Source organism: Dendrobates tinctorius, unplaced genomic scaffold (genome assembly GCF_039654945.1).
Source record: "Dendrobates tinctorius isolate UK_male_01 unplaced genomic scaffold, ASM3965494v1 ptg000265l, whole genome shotgun sequence".
Lineage (NCBI taxonomy): Eukaryota > Metazoa > Chordata > Amphibia > Anura > Dendrobatidae > Dendrobates > Dendrobates tinctorius.
Window position 1 is genome coordinate 17,975,548 of NW_027361932.1, and position 26,859 is coordinate 18,002,406.

General features: G+C 44.8%; 1 protein-coding gene across 8 annotated transcripts in view; it reads left to right on the top strand.

The window, feature by feature from the left end:
• The window catches only part of CABIN1 (calcineurin binding protein 1), a 291,790-nt gene that overhangs the window by 90,495 nt on the left and 174,436 nt on the right, over nucleotides 1-26,859 (top strand). For all 8 annotated transcript variants that reach the window (XM_073559181.1, XM_073559178.1, XM_073559186.1 and 5 more), the window contains exons 15-19: nucleotides 7,539-7,691; nucleotides 9,131-9,325; nucleotides 11,169-11,405; nucleotides 13,734-13,878; nucleotides 14,408-14,523. In XM_073559181.1, coding sequence (XP_073415282.1) covers nucleotides 7,539-7,691; nucleotides 9,131-9,325; nucleotides 11,169-11,405; nucleotides 13,734-13,878; nucleotides 14,408-14,523 — 846 coding nt within the window. The remainder of the gene's footprint in view (nucleotides 1-7,538; nucleotides 7,692-9,130; nucleotides 9,326-11,168; nucleotides 11,406-13,733; nucleotides 13,879-14,407; nucleotides 14,524-26,859) is intronic.

The window sequence follows — 26,859 nt, forward strand, 5'->3', positions numbered from 1 at the left end:
ACCACTGGCCTCACTGAAGTTGACTTCTTCAAATTTTTTTTAGCAAGGAAATAATAAATCTTATGGTGGTCCAGACAAACCTGTATGCCCATCAATTTTTCACCCAAAATCCCACGTCATCATACGCCAGATGGACTCCTGTAACTGCAGCAGAGATGATGACCTATTGGGGAGTTGTGCTGCATATGGGCATAATCCGAAAACCAGAGCTTCAACAATACTGGAGTATTGATATTATCTACAGTACACCAGTATTCCACATGGCCATGGCAAGGTAACGATTTGAAGTGATCCATACATTTTTGCATTATAGTGATAATACGCAGTGTCCTTTTCGAGACGATCCAAACTTTAAACGTCTATATAAAATTTGGCCGGTGGTTGATCACTTCAGCAGAAAATTTGCTGAGGCGTACACACCCCAGAGGGACATCGCTATTGATGAATCTCTGGTTCATTTCAAAGGGAGGCTAAAATTCTGACAATACCTGCCCTGTAAGAAGGCCAGGTACGGAATAAAACTGTACAAACTGTGCGAGAGTACCTCAGGGTACACCCATAGATTTAGGGTCTATGAGGGGAAGAACCCCCAGATTAACCCCCCTGTCCTGGGGGTGAGTAAGAAAATTGTGTGGGAATTGCTGCACCCACTGCTGGATAAGGGTTATCACCTCTACATTGATAACTTCTACACCAGCATCCAGCTCTTCAAGACTCACTCTGCCAGAGGTACAGCTGCATGTGGCACCGTGCAAAAAAATCATCGAGGCCACCCTAAGCCGCTAATTGGGCAAACGCTGAGAAAAGGCGAAAGCAGAACCTAATGCAGCGACAACATGCTGGTGGTCAAGTATAAGGACAAAAGGGATGTCCTTATCTTGACTACTGTACATCGTGACAACATCTCCCCTGTCACTGTTCGTGGGACCACAACACCAGTCCCAAAGCCAGATTGTGTCTTGGACTACAATCGGTACATGGAGGGTGTAGATCTCTCAGATCAGGTCCTCCAACCATACAGCGCCATGCGAAAAGCCAAAGTATGGTACAAAAAATTGGCCGTTCATATTGTACAGATGGCACTGTACAGTGCTTTTGTGCTGTTCTGATCTGCAGGCAATACGGGGTCCAATCTTTAAGTTTCAGGAGGAGGTCTTCAAAGCTCTAATGTTTGGCACTCAGGAAGGTGAGAGTTGCAGTACGTCTGAATCTGATAGTGCCCGTATTGTCCCAGGTCAACATTTCCCAGGACAGGTTCCCCAAACAGAGGGGACAGGCAGATCACAAAAACGGTGCAGAGTATGCTCCAAGATGGGAATCAGAAAGGACACAACTTACCATTGTGAAACCTACCCTGAGAAACCTGTCCTTTGCATTAAGGATTGTTTCAAAGTGTACCACACATCCACAAATTAATAAAATTAGTTTATGCCCTTATGACACAACACACTTTTATAATCTGATGTACCCTGCACATCTTACACATAACACCACATTATAAATTCATACACCAGTAAAACCAAAAGCATTATAATCAATACTATATAACCATGCCTCTAGATAAATTCCTTCAGGGGTGTAGTTTCCAAAATGTGGTCACTTGTGGGGGGTTTCCACTGATTAGGCACATCAGGGGCTTTGCAAATGCAACATGACGCCCACAGACCATTCTATCAAAGTCTGCAATCCAAAACGTCACTCCTTCCATTCCGAGCCCTGTCGTGCTCCCGAACTGTGATTTTTTTTTTTTTTCCCCCACATATGGGGCATCAGCGTACTCAGGAGAGATTGCACAACAACTTTAGTGGTCCATTTTCTCCTTTTACACTTGTGAAAATAAAAAAAATTGTTGCTGAAAGATCATTTTTGGGGAAAAAATGTTTGTTTGTTTTTTACATTTTCACGGTTCTACGTTCTAAACTTCTGTGACGCACCTGGGGGTTCAAAGTGCTCACCACACAGCTACATAAGTTCCTTGAAGGGTCTAGTTTCCAAAATGGTGTCACTTGTGGGGGGTTTACACACATCAGGTGCTCTTCAAACGCGACATCGCGTCCGCTCTCAATTCCAGCCAGTTTTGCTTACAAAAAGTCAAAAGGTGCTCCTTCCCTTCTGAGCCCTGCCGTGCGCCCAAACAGTGGTTTTCTCCCCACATATAGGGTATTGGCATACTCAGGAGAAATTGCTCAACAACTTTAGCAGACCATTTTCTCTTTTTACCCTTGAGAAAATAAAAAAATCATTTCTAAAAGATCATTTTTGTGACTAAAAAGTTAAATGTTCATTTTTTCCTTCCACGTTTCTTCAGCTACTGTGAAGCACCTGAAGGGTTAATAAACTTCTTGAATGTGGTTTTGATCAGCTTGAGGGGTGCAGTTTTTAGAGTGGTGTCACTTTTGGGTATTTTCTTTCATACAGACCCCTCAAAGTGACTTCAAATGTGAGGTGGTCCCTAAAAAAAAAAAAAAAGGTTTTGTAAGGCTGTGTGCCCACGATGCGTTTTGTTAAGTGTTTCCGCAGAGTTTGAGCCGGATCAGACGCTGCAGAAACGCTTAAAAGATGCATCAAATTAATTAGCATGCGTTTTTGGCTTTTTGTGCCAATGCATGCGTTTTTAACCGCTCAGGAATAGCTTAGCGGCTAAAAACACAGCATGCTCATTAATTCCCGCATTGTTCAGCGTTTTTAGCCATCCCCAATGATCCCAGAAATCGCGTGTCAAAATCGCGTCAAAAAATCGCGCAAAAAACGCGCGGAAAAAGACGCGCGATTTCTGGGAAGGGGATCCTTTTCCTGAGCGTTTAAAAACGCTAGCGTGGGCACATAGCCTTAAAGTTGTTGAAAAAAAATGAAAAATCGCTGGCCAATTTTAACCCTTAAAACTTCTAAACCAAGAAAAAAATTTGGTTCCAAAATTGTGCTGTTGTAAAGTAGACATGTGGGAAATGTTATTTATTAACTATTTTGTGCGATATGACTCTCTGATTTAAGGGCATAAAAATTAAAAGTTTGAAAATTGCGAAATTTTCGCCAAATTTCCGTTTTTTTTTTTCACAAATAAATGCAAGTCATATCGAAGAAATTTTACCACTGTCATAAAGTACAATATGTCACTAGAAAACAATCTCAGAATCACCGGGATCCGTTGAAGCGTTCCTCATAAAGTGACAGTGGTCAGAATTGTAAAAATTGGCCTTGTCAGGAAGGTGAAAACAGGCTGGTTTTCAAAGGGGTTAACATTGCACGCTACCATGCCGTCCATTTGGCCATAGGTATATACCTTGTTCATGCATAAGTTTCCCTGTCTATTTACATGGTAGTGTTGGCCATTGTGGGGTTATGATTAATTTTCCCTGTGCAATATATCTTGCTGATTATGTCCCTGGGTGCTTAGAATAGTCTGTGTATTACAACTGTACATCAGTTTAAAGGGGTTGGCCGGGCTTTTCACATAATCTCAGTACATATCTGGGCTGCAGAATTATGACAATAAGTAATTTACTTTCTGTCACTAGTTTGGACGGTTTTCTAGATATTCTGAACAGAACGTCCGGGGGGGTGTTATGTTATTGAAATGAGAACTAGTCGTAACCTCCTACTCTACTCCAAACATGCCCTCTATAGCAACAACCCCACCCTCCATAGCTACAGGCCCTCCCCGTCCACATGAAGAAGCCATCATCACACAGTAACAAATCCTCCTCCTCTAGCAGCCTCAGTGCAGAGAGCAGCTGCTCCTCCCCCAGACACACGCTGAACAGTGATCTATGGAAAGTGAACCTAGTGAGGAGGGAAAATCGTCCTGTATTCTGGGCCACTCCATGATTACAATATATAACTCATTATCAGTAATTCCTTCCCTCACTGTCCCAGGCTGCTGGCAGCAGTGAGAACAGACTGTGTGATGACCAGTGATGGGGGTCTGCAGCTTCTAATCTGCACAGGGGATGGCAGTCACTGATGTAATCTGTTGTGTGACAAAGCCTCTGCTGTGTGAATGAGACAGCTCTGTGTCACTAATGTCTTCACACAGCAGTAGATTTGGTGCAGTGTATGTGTGAGCACTGTGTCTCTAATGACACAAATACTGATGGGAGCAGCCTGTCCCAGAATACAGGACAATTTTCCCTCCTCCTTACTAGTTTCACTTTCCATAGAACGCTGTTCAGCGTGTGTCTGGGGGAGGAGCAGCTGGGTGGTCTGCTCTCTGCAGTGAGGCTGCTAGAGGGGGAGGTTTTGTTACTGTGTGATGAGGGCTTCATGTGGATGGGGAGGGCCTGTAGCTATGGTGGGTGTGGTTTTTGCTATAGAGGGCATGTTTGGAGTAGAGTAGGAGGTTACGACTAGTTCTCATTTCAATGCCATAACACCCCCCCACTTGGACGTTCTGTTCTGTTGGACTGTGCAAACTAGTGACAGAAAGTAAATTACTTAGGCTGGTTTCACATTCGCGCTTTTTAAGCGCACGCACGGCCGGGGGTAGCTCCGCCCCCGAGCCGGCTCTCTGCCCGGCGTGCCCGCCCCTTCCTTGTAGCGCCGCCTCCTAGCGCACAGCGGCGCCTGCGATCGGCGCACCCTATCTTTAGCATAGGGTGCGCAGATCATGCGCAGGCCGTGCGCTAGTTGCGCTTTGACCTGCGCTGCGCACTTTTGACGGTGCGCCGTGCGCGCCAAAATCCGAAAAGTTTGATTTTGGCGCGCACGGCGCACCGTCAAAAGTGCGCAGCGCAGGTCAAAGCGCAACTAGCGCACGGCCTGCGCACGATCTGCGCACCCTATGCTAAAGATAGGGTGCGCCGATCGCAGGCGCCGCTGTGCGCTAGGAGGCGGCGCTACAAGGAAGGGGCGGGCACGCCGGGCAGAGAGCCGGCTCGGGGGCGGAGCTACCCCCGGCCGTGCGTGCGCTTAAAAAGCGCGAATGTGAAACCAGCCTTATTGTCATAATTCTGCACCCCAGATATGTACAGAGATTATGTGAAAAGCCCAGATAACCCCTTTAATTTTTGACCCTGTCTGAATTGATGGACAGGACATATGGCGTCATGCATATATATATATATATACAGTGCCTTGCGAAAGTATTCAGCCCCCTGGAACTTTTCAACCTTTTCCCACATATCATGCTTCAAACATAAATATACCAAATGTAATTTTTTGGTGAAGAATCAACAAGTGGGACCCAATTGTGAAGTTGAATAAAATTTATTGGTTATTTAAAATTTTTGTGGAAAGTCAAAAACTGAAAAGTTGAGCGTGCAGTATTATACGGCCCCTTTAACTTAATACTTTGTTGCGCCACCTTTTGCTGCGATTACAGCTGGGGTATGTGTTGTACATCAAGAGACTGAAATTCTTGCCCATTCTTCCTTGGCAAACAGCTCGCGCAGTGAGGTTTGATGGAGATTGTTTGTGAACAGCAGTTTTCAGCTCTTTCCACAGATTCTCGATTGGATTCAGGTCTGGACTTTGACTTGGCCATTCTAACACCTGGATACGTTTATTTGTGAACCATTCCATTGTAGATTTTGCTTTATGTGTGGGATCATTGTCTTGTTGGAAGACAAATCTCCGTCCCAGTCTCAGGTCTTTCGCGGACTCCAACAGGTTTTCTTCAAGAATGGTCCTGTATTTGGCTCCATCCATCTTCCCATCAATTTTAACCATCTTCCCTGTCCCTGTTGAAGAAAAGCAACCCCAAACCATGATGCTGCCACCACCATGTTTGACAGTGGGGATGGTGTGTTCAGGGTGATGAACTGTGTTGCCTTTACACCAAACATATCGTTTGGCATTGTTGTCAAAAGTTCGATTTTGGTTTCATCTGACCAGAGCACCTTCTTCCACATGTTTGGTGTGTCTCTCAGGTGGCTTGTTGCAAAGTTTAAACAACACTTTTTATGGATATCTTTGAGAAATGGCTTTCTTCTTGCCACTCTTCCATAAAGGCCAGATTTGTGCAGTGTACGACTGATTGTTGTCCTATGGACAGACTGTCCCACCTCAGCTGTAGATCTCTGCAGTTCATCCAGAGTGATCGTGGACCTCTTGGCTGCATCTCTGATCAGTCTTCTCCTTGTTTGAGATGAAAGTTTAGAGGGGCGGCCGGGTCTTGGTAGATTTGCAGTGGTATGATACTCCTTCCATTTCAATATGATCGCTTGCACAGTGCTCCTTGGGATGTTTAAAGTTTTTGAAATTATTTTGTATCCAAATCTGGCTTTAAACTTCTCCACAACAGTATCACAAACCTGCCTGTTGTGTTCCTTGGCCTTCATAATGCTCTCTGTGCATCAAACAGAAACCTGAGACTATCACAGAGCAGGTGCATTTATACGGAGACTTGATTACACACAGGTGGATTATATTTATCATCATTAGTCATTTAGAACAACATTGGATCATTCAGAGACCACAGTGACCTTCTGGAGTGAGTTTGCTGCACTGAAAGTAAAGGGGCCGAATAATATTGCACGCCCCACTTTTCAGTTTTTGAATTTCCACAAAAATTTAAAATAACCAATAAAATTTCATTCAACTTCACAATTGTGTCCCATGTGTTGTTGATTCTTCACCAAAAATTTACATTTGGTATCTTTATGATTGAAGCATGATATGTGGGAAAACGTTGAAAAGTTCCAGGGGGCCGAATGCTTTCTCAAGGCACTGTATTTGCTTGTGTATTGATGTATACTGCTTCAGCTGACCTCCTTATTGTGTGTTTTCTGTGGTTTTAGGCACCTTTTAATTTTACAGTCAATATCTTTGCAATTTGTAACATTTGTTGAAATTGAATATTTTAAATTGCAATTTTTAAACACTTCTTGATCTTTATGCAGTGTATTTACTACAGGATCAGTATGTTTATCTATTTTGTGGCGTGTTGCCCATTCCTTGTGTAAGGAAAATGGGCTTGGGTAGTATGTTTACAGTTACTGGAGTCTGACTCTTTAGGGTATGTGCACACGTAGTGAAATCTTCTGTGTTTCCGCAGCGGTTTTGGCTCTGCAGAAACGCAGCAGATTCTGCTGCGTTGTACAGTACCTTTATTTTCAATGGAAAAAAAAAAACGCAGTGCACATGCTGCGGATTTTTCCGCGCGGTTTTGCTGCGGTTTACAATCCGCAGCATGTTAGTTGTTTGGTGCAGAAACGCTGCAGTTTTACACCTCATCCATTATGAGGTGTAAAACCGCAGATAAACCGCAGGACTTTAGCCCTGCGGTTTTCTCTCCAAAATCTGCACACCCAAAAAACTACGTGTGCACATAGCCTTAGCTGTCAAGTGATTGTTAAACAGACCTTTCTGGCATATAACTAGGTCAAAGCATGATCAGAGCATGTCATATGGAATATAATAATATATATATTTAATTGTAATACAGTGTGTTCTTTTACATATACTGTAGCATAAACTTGCTGGAAAAAGGATCTTATTCTGAATCCAATGGCTATTAATTGCTATATTAATGTACTTTATCCAGCGAAAAAGTATTTAATAAACAGTAGTCATTTACCTGTTGTACGTCGGTCTCAATGTAGGGGGACATGGAACAAGCATTAGAAAACTTTGATATGTGCACTGATTTGCTCCAAAGCCAAGAGGCTAAAGCATGCAAAGAGAACGAAAATGAAGACGTCATTGTTATCAAACTTCCCAACCTGCAGCTGGATTCTACTGTGTCTGTAGAGGAGGTGAGTTTCTGAATCAGTTTGTCATAGAGATTCTGCTTTCTGCTTCTTCCAAATAGTCTTTGCAGCACAGCCAGAAACCCAATCCAAGAAATAGAAATCCAAGAGGAGTCTCCCGATCGGTTAATTTATCCTAAAGCCGAAATTGGTATTAGGATTGTTCACCAGTTATTCATCCTCATTATAGTATGCTCCTACAGCTATGGCTTCCTGGCTGAAGACTTTTCTTGCCCCTGGGATATTTGGCATTTATTTCTGGAGTATGGGAGATTTCTCCCACCCACCTTCTTTTTCTGAGGTCCGCCAGTATGTTCCAGGAGAGTTGGCAAACATGTTGTAAGGAAGGTGACCAGTTATCTTTTTTTTTATTTGTTAAACTGATTCTGTCACATAGATCATGCAGTCTGAGCTGCAAACAGCATGTTATAGAGCAGGAGAAGCTGAGCAGATTGGTATAGGTTTGTAGGGAAAGATTCAAAATAGTTTGAATATCAATCGTTTTAATTATTAAATGTGGGTTCTGGAGTCCACTGGGGCTGTCTTACCCACTGATTGACCGCAATCTCTGTATGAAGAATCATACGGGGAAGACGGTCAATAATTGATAAAACCACCGACGCCCAGTGCACTCGAGCCAAGAATAAGCACGAATTGAAAAGAATAGAAATCATGTTATACTAAATCTTTCCCTACGAACTCACAGGACTCTGCAAAAGTTTTTTGCAGGTATTGAAAAAACGATGCAAAGTTAGAATCCTTTCAAAAATAGAAATGCTAATAGTTTATCAAGTAGGAAAATTCTAAGTGAGTAAACTAAAGAGAAATCTTAAACAAATCAGTACTTATGCAACCACCTTTGCCACGACAAGGCTGAACGTGCTAGGAAAAACCTGAAAAACCAAATAGTGCAACATTTTTAATTAAACCCATTTAAAAAGATGGTTTTTAACCCCAATTACATGCAATTAAGTTAAAAAAAGTATAAAGATGGATGCAAACTTGTGAAGCCAGCTTTAGATGAGAAATTTATTGAAAAATTTGGAATGGGATTCACCAATCAAAAACTAAGGGCATGGGCCAGGAATGGTTAAAAGATGTCATAAGCACAGACATTAGCATTTTTGCATAACTTTCCACGCTCACACTATGAATTCTTCTGTTAGGTTACTTGTCTGAATAGAGTTAATAGAAAACAATTTGATCGATTATACAATTGTATGTCATCAGATTGTATCTGAACAGATTTTTACACAATCGTCATTAATATGTACGGTAAATACTTGACTTTTACCGTGGTGAGGTTGTTTATGGCGATCATATGCACCTTCGCTTATACATTATCTCCTCGTCTAAACCTTGCATGTGGAGCAGACCTTTGTAAGCAGCTAGAGGTTAATCTTTTGGATGAGTCATTATAGTATTCTGGCTTTATTCTTTTCTAGATTGAAAACAGTCTGAAGTCCTTGGAGAGATGCCAGTCACTGGAGGAGATTCAGAGGCTGCATGACATCGGGGATTATTCATCAGTGGTTCGTCTGGTGTGCCCCACATTGTGTATGAGTGGTTATCACAGAAATAAGCACCTTGATCTCATGACATCTCCTCCAGAGAGACCTGCTCAGCTACTACTTATGCAGGTGATACGCAGCATGGATGTATATGTAAAGTATTCACCGCTGTTGATTGATGTACTTATAATTCACTTTATAATTATATGGTGAGGTCTTGCATATGCATATTAGTATTAAATAATAATTGATATTCTACACACATAACAGTGAAAATATCCTCCAGATTTACTTGCCGTCCTATCACAGATCTGACTAGCGAAGCATAATTCATGGGGCAAGAACATTACTTTAGGCTGCATTAACACATCCGTGTAACATATCCTAGCACATCCTTTTTTTTTTCTTGGTCAGCACACTGACCCATAGAGTTTTACTGACCCATACACCTCAGTTTTAAAAACCAATCCATATCTCTGGTCTGTGAGACTCATAGCATGGCCTATTCTCATCTGTTTAGCAGATCAAACTTATCCATTAACGTCTATGGGGATCCAAATAAAATGGATGAAACATGTAAGACATACTTTGTACTTCATTGTTTCGCCTGTTTTTAAAGGGAGTCTTTCAGCAGGTTTTTGTTATGTAATCTGAGGGCAGCATGAATTTGGAGTTGAGAAACTGGTTTCAGCAATGTGTCACTTATTAGGCTTTGTGTTGTTGTTTCAATACAATAAGTGCTTTGTCAGCAGGACAGAAACTATCTTTTTCACTGTCGGACTAGCCGCCCTCATGCCTTCTGGTCCAGCCACACCCCGATCACTGATTTGCAGCATACTGTCAATATACAATGTACATAGAAAGTTGTAGCGTGGGCGGGGTTAAAGGGGTTGTCCGGGCTTTACACGTAATCTCAGTGCATATCTGGGCAGCAAAATGCTGACAATAAGTAATTTACCTCCTGTGGCCAGTTTGCAGCGTTTGCTAGATATCATCTCTTGCTTGTAAGAAAAACCTCCAGGGGGGGTGTGTTCTGGCATTGAAATGAGAACTGGTCGTTTCCTCCTCAATAGTTTCACTTTCCATAGAACACTGTTCAGCGTGTGTCTGAGGGAGAAGCAGCTGGGTGGTTCTGCTCTCTGCACTGAGGCTGCTAGAGGGGGAGGATTTGTTACTGTGTGAGGAGGGCTTCTTCATGTGGTCAGGGAGGGCCTGTTGCTATGGAGGGTGGGGTTGTTGCTATAGAGGGCAGGTTTTTAGTAGAGTAGGAGGAAACGACCAGTTGTCATTTCAATGCCAGAACACACCCCCCCCTGGACGTTTTTCTTACAAGCAAGAGCTGATATCTTGGAAACCTTGCAAACTGGCCACAGAAGGTAAATTACTTATTGTCAGCATTCTGCAGCCCAGATATGCACTGAGATTATGTGAAAAGCCCGGACAACCCCTTTAACTTTCTGAGCGCTGCCCCTACATCTACAGAGAATTCGCTGATTGAATCACAACTGTTGCATTCAGTAAACTAAGTGATAGATTTTTGGAATCAGGGTCTCTTTCCCTATATTATGCTGCTCACAGATGAGGTAGCAAAAACCTGGCGACAGATTCCCGTTAACTGATTCATTGTCAAGAATCAATGGATAAAGGGATAACTTCATCCACCTGCTTCTCTTGGGTGTTAACCCTCAAGTATCTGTGTGAATGTAACCTCAGGTGACACCTATAGGGTGCAACATTTTGGGAGATGTACAGTTTATACTTTAACTTACCCATTTCCAATCCATCCCTAGATCTGACTGACTGTGATTGAAAGTTCCAATAAGTCACAATTATCTTTGTGAATAGAGCTGTAATTATCTAATTAAATTGTGGAGAAATAAATCTTTTTGTTCCCATTTTGAAAATCACCGACTTGATTATGTAAAGTACAAGCCGTCTGTCGAGTGTAACATGTCGTATTATTCACGCACAGGATTCCCTACTGAAGCTATCAGATTTTAGACAGTGCTTCCAGTGTTCAGAGGTTGCTCTGAATGAAGCAATCCAGCAAATGATGAACTCCACGTCCGGCGCATCCAAAGAAGAATGGGTTGCCACGGCAACACAGTTACTTGCAGGGATAGACCTTTCGCTGTCATCTGACAGCTGTATTTTGCAGGAATCCACAGTCACAGCACAACTCGTACGTCTCTGCAGTAACCTCATACAGGTAACCTTCACCAAGAAAACACTGATGTTACAATGCATAAGAAAAAAATTGCCATATCTCACCAATATGTGTCCAAGCACATCAATAAGTTGGTGCCTGCTTTACCCACAATTTGCCCGCACTTGTTTATGACCTTGTGGTGGATGTGATTGAGAGCAAAATGTCTGTCTTTTCTGATGACCCAAAACTATGTAGGATAATAAAAACTTGGCTTGACAGTACAGTGTTACCAAAAGATCTGGATAGGATGTCTACAGGGCCGTCATTAGGGGAAGGCAGACCAGGCAGCTCCCTAGGGCCCCCTCTTCTCCAGAGGCCCCCAGCCAGTGGCCGCTATGGGGCCCTTGAATAAGAGAGGCCTGGGCCGATTTCCCCCCATCGCACATTCAACTTATCGGCATCATAGATGCTGATACAGTTGGAAGCCGTGATGAAGAAGAGGGCGTCATGTGCTGCACTAAACTGTGGGGGCTGCACTATAATGTGTGCGGGGGTTGCACTATACTGTGTTTGTGGGGGCTGCATTATGATGTGAGTGGGGGGCTGCATTATACTGAGCGTGTGTGGAGGGGCTGCATTATTGTGTGTGGGGGCTACATTATACTGTGGGGGGGCTGCATTATACTGTGTGTGTGGAGGGGCTACATTATACTGTGTATGGGGGCTTGCACTATATTGTGTGTGTTTGTGGGGGGCTGAATTATACTGTGTGTGGGGCTGTATTATACTTTGAGGGGCTGCATTATGCTCTATGAGGGGGCTACATTATACTGTATGTGTGAGACTGTCTTATATTCTATGAGAGGGGCTGCATTATTCTTTATTAAGAACCATGGGGAGTGCATTATACTATACTATATGGGACCTGCATTATACTGTATCAAGGACTATCTGTCCCCATAATTCTTCCTCAGCTAGCGTAAAGAGGCCGAGAAACAAGCGTCTTACAACTTCAATATTGTTGATCACTTGTTTAACGGCCTGAACTCAACGCATGTAAATGGAACAGAAATGTTTCTGTGTGATGGTGCAATATGTGAGAATTTGGGGCCCCACTAAACTTTTGCCCAGGGCCCCACTTTGTCTAAAACCGGCCCTGGATGTCTGTATGGCAAATGAAGTTTCTTGCTAATGCATGTAGAGTAAACTAAGCCAGCGTAATAGTATTACTGCATATACATTAAATGGAAATAAACTAGGGATTACAGAACAGGAGAAGGACTTGGATATTCTGGTTACAAGGAAGCTGAGCAGCAGTACTCAATGTTAAGCAGCAGTCGCAAATGCAAACAAGATTTTAGGATGATAAAATCCTGTGATCCCCTCTATAAATTGCTTTTGAGGCCACATCTAGAATATGAAATTCAGGTTTAGTCTCCATATTTTTAGAAGGATATTGGGAAGTTAGGGCAGTCAGTTCAAAGGCAGTCAACTAGATCATTACATTGGATGGAAGCCTTCTACTATGATGAGAGGTTGGAAAAGTTGGGCTTGTTTAGCTTAGAAAAAAACATCTCAGACGAGATGTCATATATACAGTTGTGTGAAAAAGTGTTTGCCCCTTCTTGATTTCCTATTCTTTTGCATGTTTGTCACACGTAAATGTTTCAGATCACCATAGAAATTTAAATATTAGACAAAGATAACACAAGTAAATGCAAAATGCAGTTTTTAAATCTAGTGATAGAAAATGGGGTTTTTTTCTTGCTCTGGTAATGAGTCAGTGTTTTGCAGTAGGGCAGGACATTTGGTTACTGCAGTTAGCGGTATCTAATACAAGAGTACCGACTGCTGCTTAGAATCCCTAACGTACTGGAGAAGAGGCCGTCAGAAAATGGATGTCAATTTTTTTAGGCAATTACTGAAAGTGAAGATCGTCAGCTGACTACCCCTTTGCTGTATCCATTTAACACAATGATTTAAGAAAATGTTTTCCTTGATTATCCATTAAAGGGGTATTTCCATCTCCAAGATCCTATCCCAATATGTAGTAGATGTAGTAACAATAATATTAACAAATTCCTCCAATTAGAATGTAGCATAGTCTTCTGATTCGCTATGTCGCTTTCCCCATGTTCAGAGCATTGCACTAGTAGGCATCCATGGTTATGACCACTCATATATTGACAGTTAGCTGTTAGTGGTCGTAACCATGGATACCTAAGCTACTGCAATGCCCTGCACAAGGGGTAAGTGACATAGCGAATCAGAAGAACTATACTACATTTCTAATTGGAGGTATTATTATTTAATTACACCTAGTACATATTGGGATAGGATATTAGAGATTGGAATACCCCTTTAAATGAGCAACTTTTTTTTTTTCAGCTGATAGACTTCAGCATGGCAGTCCAGGAAGAGACCAAGGAGCCCTCATTGTCCTCTGTATTGCCATGGATAATTCTGCATCGGGTTATCAAGCATGAAGAAGAGACCTTACACTCCATGTGCCAACATACAGACTTTAAGGAAGGTACTTCTCGAATTATACAATAATACAGCTGAAAAAAAAAATCACTTATTTTTCCTCGCCTGCTCAGAAGCTGCGGTATGATCAGACCATGTCCCTGTACAGTCAGACACGGCCCTTGCACAGTACACAGCAGGGGCACATGTATAAGATTTTCTCAGCACAGGAACATTTTATTTTAACACATCCAATTGTGAAACTTGTTTTTATTCCAAGATCTATTAATAAAAAGTAACTTTGTTCATAAGATAACCCCTTTACACATGTATAGGGGAGCCTTTTATACTACTTCCCTCTACTGAAACCCCTTTGGCTCAGAAAACTTCATCTATGTTTCCATCCTTACAAGGGTGTTGCCCTAACTAAAGCATTCGTAGGCAGCTTGTGGTGTAACATTGTCTTACCTGAATGTGATAGTCTGACTTATACATTTGTCATGGTTATGAACTATTTAGAACCAGAAGCAATTTCCCCAAATCTAATAGTTTTGGGTTCACTAGTAGCCTAAAATATTCTGTGCTTTTCATTTTAGAGAATTCAAGCACACCACTGCTTCCATCATCTCTCATGATCCTGAACACCGCCCATGAGTATTTGGGCAGGAGGTCATGGTGTTGTAACTCAGACGGAGCCCTTCTCAAATTCTATGTGAGTGTTGGCAGCGGGGAACTTCCATGATAATATTTGATGTGCATTTAATGCTTTCAGTCATTGCCTAGAAATATTAGATGCTTTAATTGTATTAATATTCATTCACTATCCACAGGCAAAAACGTGTAAAAGGGTTCCTTTACGTATTGATTCCCAAGACACTGCGTAAACAACCTCCTTAAAGGGGTTATGCCACAACTCACTTTGTTGCTAAAAACTTCACAGCAGGTGTTAATGTTCACAACAGTGTTTAAGAGTCTATGATTTGAATAAAAAGTACTTTCTTATAAGATTTCTTGTTTGCTTCCACCACATTCTCATCATACTGAACAGGAGAGATTGTGGGTTTGGCAGAGTCACATGTAACAGCAACTGCTGCATCGCTGTCGTCACAAAGCCCCCGTCCCCACTGCTGTGTTCACATAGGAATATAATATATATATATACATATATATATAATTTATTATACACACAGGTATGGTGGGTTCTGTATATGATGCAATGTTATAGGTGGAGCCTGTAGATGGTGCATTGTTATGGGGAGGTCTATGGATGGCACTGATATGGGGGAATCTGTGGATGACGCACTGATATGGGGGAATCTGTTGATGTAATATGGGGATGCTGTGCGAATGTTATGGGGAATCTGTATGTGACTCACTGTGATGGGGAAGATCTTTGTATGACACATTGCTATGTGGGATCTGTGCACACCGCACAGTTTTGAGGACTTGTTGGTATAAATAATGTTTTGAGGTGTGACTGTGATAAATTCTAGCTGTGTTAATGGTTGAGACACTTTAGAGGTTTCTGACTGACATATTTCTGGGGAAGGTCAGTGGCTAGCACTCAGATACTTGGGCTTGATTGGGCTCTCTCAGTATGCTGACGGGGCAGGAGGTTGGGAAACTGTTCCGCAGATCTGCCATGTGAGCTCTAGGACCTTGTGGTACCAGGGGCGTGGAACATACTGCACAGGTAATCAGGCCTCATTTCTGGCACTGAAACACCTACTATTGCTGAAAACCTCTCCTGATCCTCCATCCTTCGCCAGCATACAGATAACCTCTCTTGTCTTTGATTATCATTTTCTCTGCCAGCCACGGCGGAGTATTAAGCTATTCTTGGCATTATGGCAGAATCTGACACAAATTAATGTCTCGGAGGATGGTCACAGCCACGGCTCAGTACCATGAGATCCCTCCTGTATATAGGGAACGTCGCACTAACATGAGGAAACTCATGCTAGTAGGGATGACCTGAAGAGTACAGCCCTGTGTCACTCAATGGACTGTCTGAATGTGATGGTTTCAGACGCTCTCTGCACATATACAGCTTTTTCCAAAATTAGGGTAAATTAAATTCACACATCGGTTTTTTGACATATGAGAAAAATGGACCAAGTGTGAGAGATTTTCAGCAGCTTCCTCCAAGTTGTGTCCAATTTTCAGCAATTTTTTTATTTTAGGAAAAGTTGGAGAACCCTTTTTTCTATCTATCAGTCCGCAAAAATTACCACATTCGGAGGGAATCTAAGTGCTATCCAATTTACTCTGTCGCCTAATTGGGGGACACAGAACCGTGGGTGTTATGCTGCTGTCCACTAGGAGGCGACACTATGCATAATCTGAAAAAGATTAACTTTGGCTCCTCCTCTGCAGTATACACCCCTGGACGGCGTCAGCCTTCTCCAGTTTTTGCTTAGTGTTGCAAGGAGGCACACCTTTTTTCTTCCGTTTTTTTCCCCTTTTTCGTCCGGAAATACAGATGAAGAAAAGTGGGTCTCCAGCGAGACTCCCGGCATGGCTCCCTCCTCGGTCCCCTATTAGGGGTACCCGGTTGAGGTCGAGGTGGCTATTCCCCATGTCGCTCCCTCCCCAGTCCCTCGGGTCCTGGTTCGAGGTCGAGACCCCCCTCCTTCCCCAACCCCTTTAAGGGGTCTGGGTTGAGGTTGAGGCGAGGATGAAGACCCCCTGACGGTGACCGACGCACCCTCCCTAATCCCCCCGCAGGGGGCATTAGGTTGAGACGCCTCAGGTAGGGTCGGAGATCAGGCAGCATTCCGCAGCTTCCAGGGACCCCAGGCCGGCTGAGGGATCCTGTTGGGGCCGGGGGAGGGTGCGGACTGGATGGCACAGCAGAGACCGGGCTTTTCTGCGTCCCTGTCTCTGCAACAGCAGCGGCTCCATAGCGCTTCAGGGGCCCCCCATACAGAAACCGCTACCCCTGCTACCCCCACCGCTATCCAGTCGACCATTCTGGGGGGGTCTGGTACAAATCCGCCCCCCCCCCCCCGGACTACCGCGCCGCTCTGGAGCCCTCCTGGGCATCAGGCCTCTAATTTAGACCGCGGCTTCGGCCTAGAAGGGGCGGATTGAGGCAGAAAGGGCGCGCTTTTACACAGCCCAGCGCGCCCTTTTCAGCTCTCCGCCCCCTCCTCCCTCTCCTCAGAGTCCCGGTGGCCATTTTTTCTGGATGAGATCCAGGAGAGGAGCATCACAGCGGTCTCCGGGGGGCACAGAACTGGGATCTGTCGGCGCTGGACCTAGGGGAACACCGGTGGGGTAAGCTCACAGCTGGGTTCTCATACTCAGCTGTGAATCTATACTTCCTATAAGGCTCTCTGTGGGTTCCCTCTGCGTAGCCACCCCTGTACGATCCCTTATAGCCAGCCTCTGTGCACTATGCCGGGCTCAAGGAAGAGAACCAGGCAGGAATGTTTCTATGCATTCTGCACAGCCTGCAAAGCCACGCTCCCTAGTGGCAGCACGTATCCGCACTGCCGGGACTGCATCCAGAACTCTGGGTCAGAACCCCAGGGAGTCCCTACTGACGCTTCAGTGTCACAGGCCACGCCGGAATGGGCAACTCAGATGTCACAGTCTATGACACAGTCCATAGACAACCTAACTGCCACATTGCTGCAAGCTCTGCAGAGTCGGGCTCCGGCTATGGACGTTACACAGCAAACGGACAGCTTGTCTCAGGAACATGCTGCTTCCGACTCTCACAGACGTAAGCGGACCCACAGGTCTCGATCACCTGAGTCATCCTATAGCACAAGGTCGTCCCCCTCCAGGGAGAGACAGCGTCATTCCAGGTCTCCTAGGCAGTCTCCTGTCACAGACAGACAGTGCAATTTACCACAGAGATCCCCCATCACAGAAGACCCCCGCCCCAGGTCGCCCTCCAGGGATCACCTTAGCGAGGCACAGGATTCGGAGGGCATCTGTGACTTCGACTCAGATAACGAGACGGAGAGGTCCATGGTACCTTCTCCCCCTAGCAATACAGCGCTAGTTGAGGACATAATCTCTGCCATCCATCGGGTGCTAAAAATTCCAGAGTTGGCCCCGGAAGTCCCAGAACATAGGATTTTCTTCGAAAGTGTTCAGAAACCACCTAAGGTCTTCCCTAATCACCATGAGTTTGAGAAAATACTTACCAAACAGTTTGCGCAGCCTGAGAAAAAATTCGCTAATCGCAAATATTTGGAAGCGAAGTACCCCTTCCCACAGAAAGACACCAAACAATGGACAGATCCACCTGAAGTGGACCCTCCGGTTTCTAGGTTAGCAGCGCAGACTTTACTCTCTCTGCCGGATAGCTCAACCCTCAGGGACGCAGCAGACCGGCAAGTAGAACGCATGGCTCGTTCTATTTTCGAAGCGGCAGGCGCCTCTCTGGGCCCTGCGTTTGCTTCAGTTTGGGCAGCCAAGGCCATCCTGGCTTGGGCCAAAAAACTACAGGAGGGTCTTCAGGCTTCAAATCCTGAGCTCTCGGACCAAGCGGTCCAGATAGCAGTGGTAGCAGACTACATGATTCATGCAGTCCTGGGTTCCGCCAGAGGTGTAGCGGGAATAGCATCAAACGCCATCACGATCCGACGCATCCTCTGGCTGCGAGAATGGAAAGCGGATGCGGCCTCAAAGAAGTCCCTCACGCGACTTCCGTATTTTACTGGAAGACTTTTCGGCGAAAAGTTGGACACCATGATAGCCAATGCCACTGGGGGTAAGAGTACCTCTCTCCCTCAACTAAAACCGAAACGCACGTTTAAACGAAGAAACCAGACGCGATTCCGATCCTTTCGGAATTCCTCGGGCTGGTCCGTTTCGCGCCCAGTGCAAAACCGTAACCGTTCTCCACGCAGGGACAACCCACGGACGCAGCAGCGACCGGACAGGGCTTGGCAGTCGAAAGCAGGCCAAGCGAAACCCAAGGGAGGAAAACCTCAGAACTTCGCTTCTTCATGACTCGCGACCTCCGGAAGACACCCCACCAGTAGGCGGCCGACTTTTACTCTTTCAGCAACTCTGGCTGCCTATTACAGAAGACAGGTGGGTCAGGGAAATAGTGTCTTCCGGATACAAGATAGAGTTCACTTCCGTTCCACCGAACCGGTTCTTCCTTTCTATTCCTCCAACACCACCAGAAAAGGCTTGTGCTTTCCACCAAGCGGTTTCCTCTCTCCTTCAATCAGGAGTTGTGGTGCCGGTTCCCGCGAACGAGAGATTCCGAGGATTCTACTCAAATTTGTTCGTAGTCCCCAAGAAAGGAGGCGGCGTCCGACCTAAAACAGCTCAACAATTACGTACGGGTCCGTCATTTCCGCATGGAGTCCCTCCGGTCCATCATTGTATCCATGGACCAGGGAGAATACCTCGCCTCCATAGACATACAGGATGCGTATCTCCACATACCAATTGCTCCCGCCCACCAAAGGTTTCTCAGGTTCGTGGTCAACCAAAACCAGTTTGTCGCCCTTCCGTTCGGACTCGCCACGGCTCCAAGAACATTCACCAAAGTCATGGCGGCCACCATGGACGTCCTGCACTCAAGAGGCATCCTAGTCGTCCCGTACCTGGACGACCTCCTCATCAAGTCTCCCACTTTCAAAGACTGCGAGGTCAGTGTCTCAATCACACTAGACACTCTGAGTCGCCTGGGATGGCTAGTCAACCTACAGAAATCGTCGACTATCCCAACTCGGACTCTAACATTCCTGGGAATGGTATTCGACACCGCCAGGGGCCTGGTGCTCCTTCCCAAGGACAAGACACTGGCCATCCGTTTGGGAGTTCGCACACTCCTTCGCAGTCCTCGATCTCTCCGGTTTGCCATGAGAGTCCTCGGCCGGATGGCAGCAGCAATAGAGGCAGTGCCATTTGCCCAGTTTCACCTCAGGGTCCTTCAACTAGCCATACTCAGATCTTGGGACAGGAACCCCTTCTCCCTCGACGGAGTTCAGGTTGACGTCATCAACCAGGAGGTCCCTGCATTGGTGGCTCAAACCAACCTCGCTTACACGAGGGAAGCCATTCCTCTCAGGACAATGGAAGATCCTGACTACCGATGCAAGCCTGACAGGCTGGGGGGCGGTGCACCTACATCACAGGGCACAGGGCAAGTGGTCGCCGAGGGAAGTGACATTGCCCATCAATGTTCTGGAAATCAGGGCCATCCTCTTGGCACTGAGAGCCTTTCATCACTTGCTTGCAGCTTCGCACATACGGATACAGTCGGACAATGCCACGGCCGTGGCATACGTGAACCACCAAGGCGGGACCCGCAGCGCCCAGGAGATGAGAGAAGTGGCTCATATCCTCCGCTGGGCGGAAGACACGAGGTCGGTACTTTCTGCGGTACACATTCCGGGTTTAGAAAACTGGGAAGCCGACTTCCTCAGCAGGCAAGGAATGGACTCGGGGGAGTGGTCTCTCCATCCCGAGATTTTTTACCAGATCTGTCAACGCTGGGGAACCCCGGAGGTGGACCTAATGGCATCCCATCTCAATACCAAGGTCCCCAATTTCATGGCCTGGACACACGACCCGCGGTCGCTCGGAGCGGATGCCCTGGTCCAGGACTGGTCCCAGTTCCGACTCCTGTACATTTTTCCACCCCTCCCCCTAATCGCCAGGGTCGTGAGGAAGATCAAGCAAGAGGGAGTTCCGACCATCCTCATCGCGCCAGACTGGCCCAGACGTACATGGTACGCCGACATCGTCCAACTTACAGCAGATGCCCCCTGGCGTCTACCCGACCGTCACGACCTTCTGTCTCAAGGTCCGTTCTTCCACCAGAATTCAGGGGCTCTCAATTTGACGGCATGGCCCTTGAAACCTGGATTCTAACCCAGGCAGGTTTTTCACCGGCAGTCATTGCAACTATGATCAGGGCAAGCAAGCCTGCCTCCGCCAAGCTCTATTATCGTACCTGGAGAGCTTTCTTTTCTTGGTGCGAATCTCATGGACAAGTCCCACTCCCTTATTCCCTCCCGAAGGTACTAGGTTTTCTTCAATCGGGCCTAGATGCCAAGCTATCCTTAAGTTCGCTTAAGAGTCAGGTGTCGGCGCTCTGTCCTTTTTCAAAAGCGCATTGCTATTAAACCGCAAGTAAGGACTTTCATCCAGGGAGTTTCCCGATTGGTTCCTCCCTACAAACGTCCGCTGGATACTTGGGACCTCAATCTGGTCCTGACAGCACTGCAAGCTCCACCCTTCGAACCTCTTAGAGCAGTTCCACTCTCCATTCTGTCCCAGAAAGTGGTTTTTCTAGTGGCGATCACCTCGTTATGCAGAGTGTCGGAATTGTCAGCACTTTCCTGCAGACGGCCTTTCCTAGCCTTTCACCAGGACAAGGTGGTTCTCCGCACGGTACCATCCTTCCTTCCGAAGGTTGTGTCCAACTTTCACCTTAATGAGGAGATTTCACTGCCTTCCCTTTGTCCGGTTCCGGTTCATAGAGTGGAGAAGGCTCTGCATACGCTTGACCTCGTCAGAGCATTGCGGATTTACGTGTCCAGGACTGCACCTTTCCGGAAATCTGATTCCCTCTTCATTCTTCCGGAAGGTAGTCGCAAGGGGTTGCCGGCTTCCAAGGCTACCCTTGCCAGGTGGATCAAGTCCACCATACATGAGGCCTACCGACTTAACAGTTCCCCTCTTCCGGCCGGTATCACGGCACACTCTACACGGCCATTCGGCATCAGGGTTCGGCACAACAAGTGTGTAAGGCGGCCACTTGGACTAGCCTACACACATTTACGAAACACTGCAGTGTTCATACCCAGTCCTCAGCGGATGCGAGCCTGGGTAGACTGGTTCTGCAGGCGGCAGTACCCCAAGTCTAGGAAACTGTCAACACAATATTCGTCCACTGCTTCCCACCCAGGGACTGCTTTGGGACGTCCCACGGTTCTGTGTCCCCCAATTAGGCGACAGAGTAAAGGAGATTTTTGTGTACTCACCGTAAAATCTCTTTCTCTTAGCCTTTAATTGGGGGACACAGCTCCCACCCTGTTGCGCTTACGGGCCGTTGTTTACTGTTGTGTTCTCATATTGTTCTTTGAGCTCGTACATAGTAGCCTTCTTACAGGCATGGTTATGTTATTTGGTTACGTTCCTCCTTATGCTTTGGCACAAAACTGGAGAAGGCTGACGCCGTCCAGGGGTGTATACTGCAGAGGAGGAGCCAAAGTTAATCTTTTTCAGATTATGCATAGTGTCGCCTCCTAGTGGACAGCAGCATAACACCCACGGTTCTGTGTCCCCCAATTAAAGGCTAAGAGAAAGAGATTTTACGGTGAGTACACAAAGATCTCCTTTTTTTTTTTTCTTTTTCATGGACATATAGACTTGCATTGCCGATTTTAATCTGTGACTAACGTGAACATAAAAATCTGTTTAAAAGACTCATAGCACTCATACACAAAAAAAACTAACATTTAAATGAGCCCTAAGAAACGGCCTGAGGCAGAGGGATTCACAGTTGTGGCCAAAAATTTTGAGACTGACACAAATTTTGGCTTTCTAAAAATTTGCTGCTTCAGTTTTTATAGTGGCAATTTGCATTGACTCTAGATTGTTATGACAAGTGATCAAATGAATTGCAAAAAAATTTCAGTCATTCGTTGCCATGAAAATCAACGTACTCAAAAAAAAAAAAATCCCATTTCCATTGACTTTCAACCCTGCCAGAAACTGACCTGCTGACACCATTTCATTGATCTGCTGATTCTAACTGCAGCAGTTAAGGATCGTTATTTCTCAGCTCTGTTAAATAGCGGCGCTGAGGCATAAGTGTATAGCGCCCCCCAGAGTCGGAATTTCTCTGGGGTCTCAGCTACCGGGGGTAGCTGAGACCCCAGTGAACATTATTCGTGTCATGTTTTACCGACCCCAGTGTTGCGATCGCCGTTATTAGCGGAATAACGGCGACCACAAAAAAAAGTCAGATTTCCCATTTTATTTCTCTGTCCGATGTGATTGCACGTCAGAGGAGAGAGAAATGGGGTCTCCCGGTACCTCCTGTGCCCCTGGACCCTCCTGCATCCCCAGGTCCTGTACCCTGGCCGCCGGCATCTTCTTCCGGGAAGAAAAGGCGGGCGCGTACACAGAGCACCCGCCGAGATCTGCCGACCGGCACCCAGCAACAATAGGAAATTTTTTCCTATTGGTTCATTTTGATCACTGTGATAGACCCTATGACAGTGATCAAAATAAAAAAAAATAGTAAATCAACCACCCCCTTTATCACACCCCCCTAGTTAGGTAAAAATAATAAAATAAAAAAATCTATTTATTTCCATATTTCCATTAGGGTTATGGTTGGGATTACGGTTAGGGTTGTGATAGGGTTAGGTTTGTGGTTAGGGTTATGATTGGGATTAGGGTTAGGGGTGTGTTGGCGTTAGAATTAAAAATTAAAAGTTTGAAAATTGCAAAATTTTCAAAATTTTTGCCAAATTTCCGTTTTTGTTCTTTTCATAAATAAATGCAAGTCATTTCAAAGAAATTTTATCACTAACATGAAGTACAATATGTCACAAAAAACAGAATCAGTGAGATCCATTGAAGCGTTCCAGAGCTATAACCTCGTAAAGTGACAGTGGTCAGAATTGTAAAAATTGGCCTGGTCATTAAGTACCAAATTGGCTCTTTCACTAAGGGGTTTAATTTGAAGGTTGGAAAAAATAAAATTCTGATTTTGTCACCATTTTCCGAGACTCGAAACGTCTTCATTTTTCCGTCGATGGAGCGCTGGGAGGTCTCAATTTGGGCATTTTAAATTTCTTTTATTGATTTTTGTTTTGTTTTTTTCAATTTTATTTTAATTATTATTTTTTTGTTAGATATGACTTTTATGGATATGACAATACCACTTGTGTACTTTTAACAACTTTATATTTGGTGGAAAATAGGGGTGTGATTAATTTTTTTTTTTTTTTTTTACATTTTAGAGATTTTGCTAGTCCCCATATACAGTTAGGTCCATATATATTTGGACAGAGACAACATTTTTCTAATTTTGGTTCTAGACATTACCACAATGAATTTTAAACAAAACAATTCAGATGCAGTTGAAGTTCAGACTTTCAGCTTTCATTTGAGGGTATCCACATTAAAATTGGATGAATGGTTTAGGGGTTTCAGCTCCTTAACATGTGCCACCCTGTTTTAAAAGGGACCAAAAGTAATTGGACAATTGACTCCAAGGCTATTTCATGGACAGGTGTGGGCAATTCCTTCATTATGTTATTCTCAATTAAGCAGATAAAAGGCCTGGAGTTGATTTTGAGGTGTGGTGCTTGCATTTGCAAGGTTTTGCTGTGAAGGAAACAAGCGGTCAAAGGAGCTCTCCATGCAGGTGAAACAAGCCATCCTTAAGCTGCAAAAACAGAAAAAACACATCCGAGAAATTGCTACATTAGGAGTGGCAAAATCTACAGTTTGGTACATCCTGAGAATGAAAGAAAGCACTGGTGAACTCATCAATGCAAAAAGACCTGGGCGCCCACGGAAGACAACAGTGGTGGATGATCGCAGAATAGTCTCCATGGTGAAGAGAAACCCCTTCACAACAGCCAACCAAGTGAACAACACTCTCCAGGAGGTAGGCGTATCAATATCCAAATCTACCATAAAGAGAAGACTGCATGAAAGTAAATACAGAGGGTTCACTGCACAGTGCAAGACACTCATAAGCATCAAGAATCAAAAGGCTAGACTGGACTTTGCTAAAAAAACATCTAAAAAAGCCAGCACAGTTCTGGAAGAACATTTTTTTGGACAGATGAAACCAAGATCAACCTCTACCAGAATGATGAAAAGAGAAAAGTATGGCGACGGCATGGTACAGCTCATGATCCAAAGCATACCACATCATCTGTAAAACACGGTGGAGGCAGTGTGATGGCTTGGGCATGCATGGCTGCCAGTGGCACTGGGTCACTAGTGTTTATTGATGATGTGACACAGGACAGAAGCAGCCGAATAAATTCTGAGGTATTCAGAGCCATACTGTGTGCTCAGATCCAGCCAAATGCAGCCAAACTGATTGTTCGTCGTTTCATACTACAGATGGACAATGACCCAAAACATAAAGCCAAAGCAACCCAGGAGTTTATTAAAGCAAAGAAGTGGAATATTCTTGAATGGCCAAGTCAGTCACCTGATCTCAACCCAATTGAGCATGCATTTCACTTGTTAAAGGCTAAACTTCAGACAGAAAGGCCCACAAACAAACAGCAACTGAAAACCACCGCAGTGAAGGCCTGGCAGATCATCAAAAAGGAGGAAACATGGCATCTGGTGATGTCCATGAGTTCACGACTTCAGGCAGTCATTGCCAACAAAGGGTTTTCAATCAAGTACTAGAAATGAACATTTTATTTACAATTATTTAATCTGTCCAATTACTTTTGGTCCCTTTAAAAACAGGGTGGCACATGTTAAGGAGCTGAAACTCCTAAACCCTTCATCCAATTTTAATGTGGATACCCTCAAATGAAAGCTGAAAGTCTGAACTTCAACTGCATCTGAATTGTTTTGTTTAAAATTCATTGCGGTAATGTCTAGAACCAAAATTAGAAAAATGTTGTCTCTGTCCAAATATATATGGACCTAACTGTATATGGGACTTGAACCTATGGAAATCTGATTGCCTATACTATATACAGCAATACTGAAAGGGGTTCTCTTGGATGTTAACATTGATGGCTTTTCCTTACAGTAGGTAATCGATGTCAGATTGGTGGGGGTTCCACATTCGATCAGCTATTTCCAGTCTATGGTGGCGGATGTAAATAGTTGTGGAGTTGCGCAGTGCCATCAACAATATGTTGCTGCATATACTCCACCTATTATTCCAAATAGGGGATGGATATACAATTCCCCGGTGCTGCCACTGTACAGTTAATGGAGATTTCCTATGCAGCTGGCATCGGAACAGCTGATAGACGTGGATGTTGGGTGTTCCACGACCACCGATCAGACATTGATGATGTTCCTAATCGCTGTCTCATTTGGAGCCCATCTAAAGGCTGGGATTTATCGTAGTTCCGTGATGATGGATACAAGAGTCTTCAACAGATACCAGGCAGAATAACTCGGCCCCATGCCAATGCACTGTTAATCCCGTTGTCCGAGATTAACAACGGTATTTAAAAGGTTACCAGTCACAGCCAAAGCAGAGCTCCACCCACAACTGTTAGAGGTATATCCTTACTGTGACTTGAAGTCATTATCTACCGGGTATGGGGCAAACTCAGCCTGCTCCCTAAACCGTGTCCTATCTTACGCTGTACATATATGGTGGATGTCAGGAGAAGTTAAAAGGTATCCATGGTTAGCTCCAAAGAAATGTGCAGTCATTATTGCTTTGCATAAAAAAGGCTTTACAGGTAAGGGCATTGCTGCTTGTACTATTGCCCCTAAATCAACTTTATTTATCGAATCATCAAGCTTCAAAGGAAAAAGTTCCATTTCTGTGAAGATGATTTTTGGACGCCCAGGAAAATTCAGCAGAGCTTGCTCAGGCATGGCAGTAAACCGGTATCAGTGCAACTTCTGCACATTGAGGCAAAGGCTTTTGGAGGCTGGCCTGGGTAAACAAGGGAAGCAAATAAGCCACTGTTCTTCAAGAAAATTATGAAGGACAGACTGACATTCTGTAGAAAGTATGTGGATTGGACTGCAGAGGACTAGGGTCCAGGGTAAAATTATTTTCTCTGATGAAGCCCCCTTCAGATTGTTTGGGACTTTGGGAAGAATAATTGTTTAAAGAAGAAATGGTGAACACTACCATGAGTTCTATGTCATACCAACAGTAAAGCATCCTGAGACCATTCGTGGGTGGGTGGGTGCATTCAATATTGCCTTGAATAAGAATGGTATCTAAACATCCTCCAAAAGCATCTGCTTTTCCAGCATGATGGAGCACCATGTCACAAGGCAAAAGTGACAACTAAGTGGCTCGGTTAAGAAAACCATTGAACTATTGTGTCCATCGTCACAAAACTCTCTAGGTCTCAATCCCATTAAGAACCAT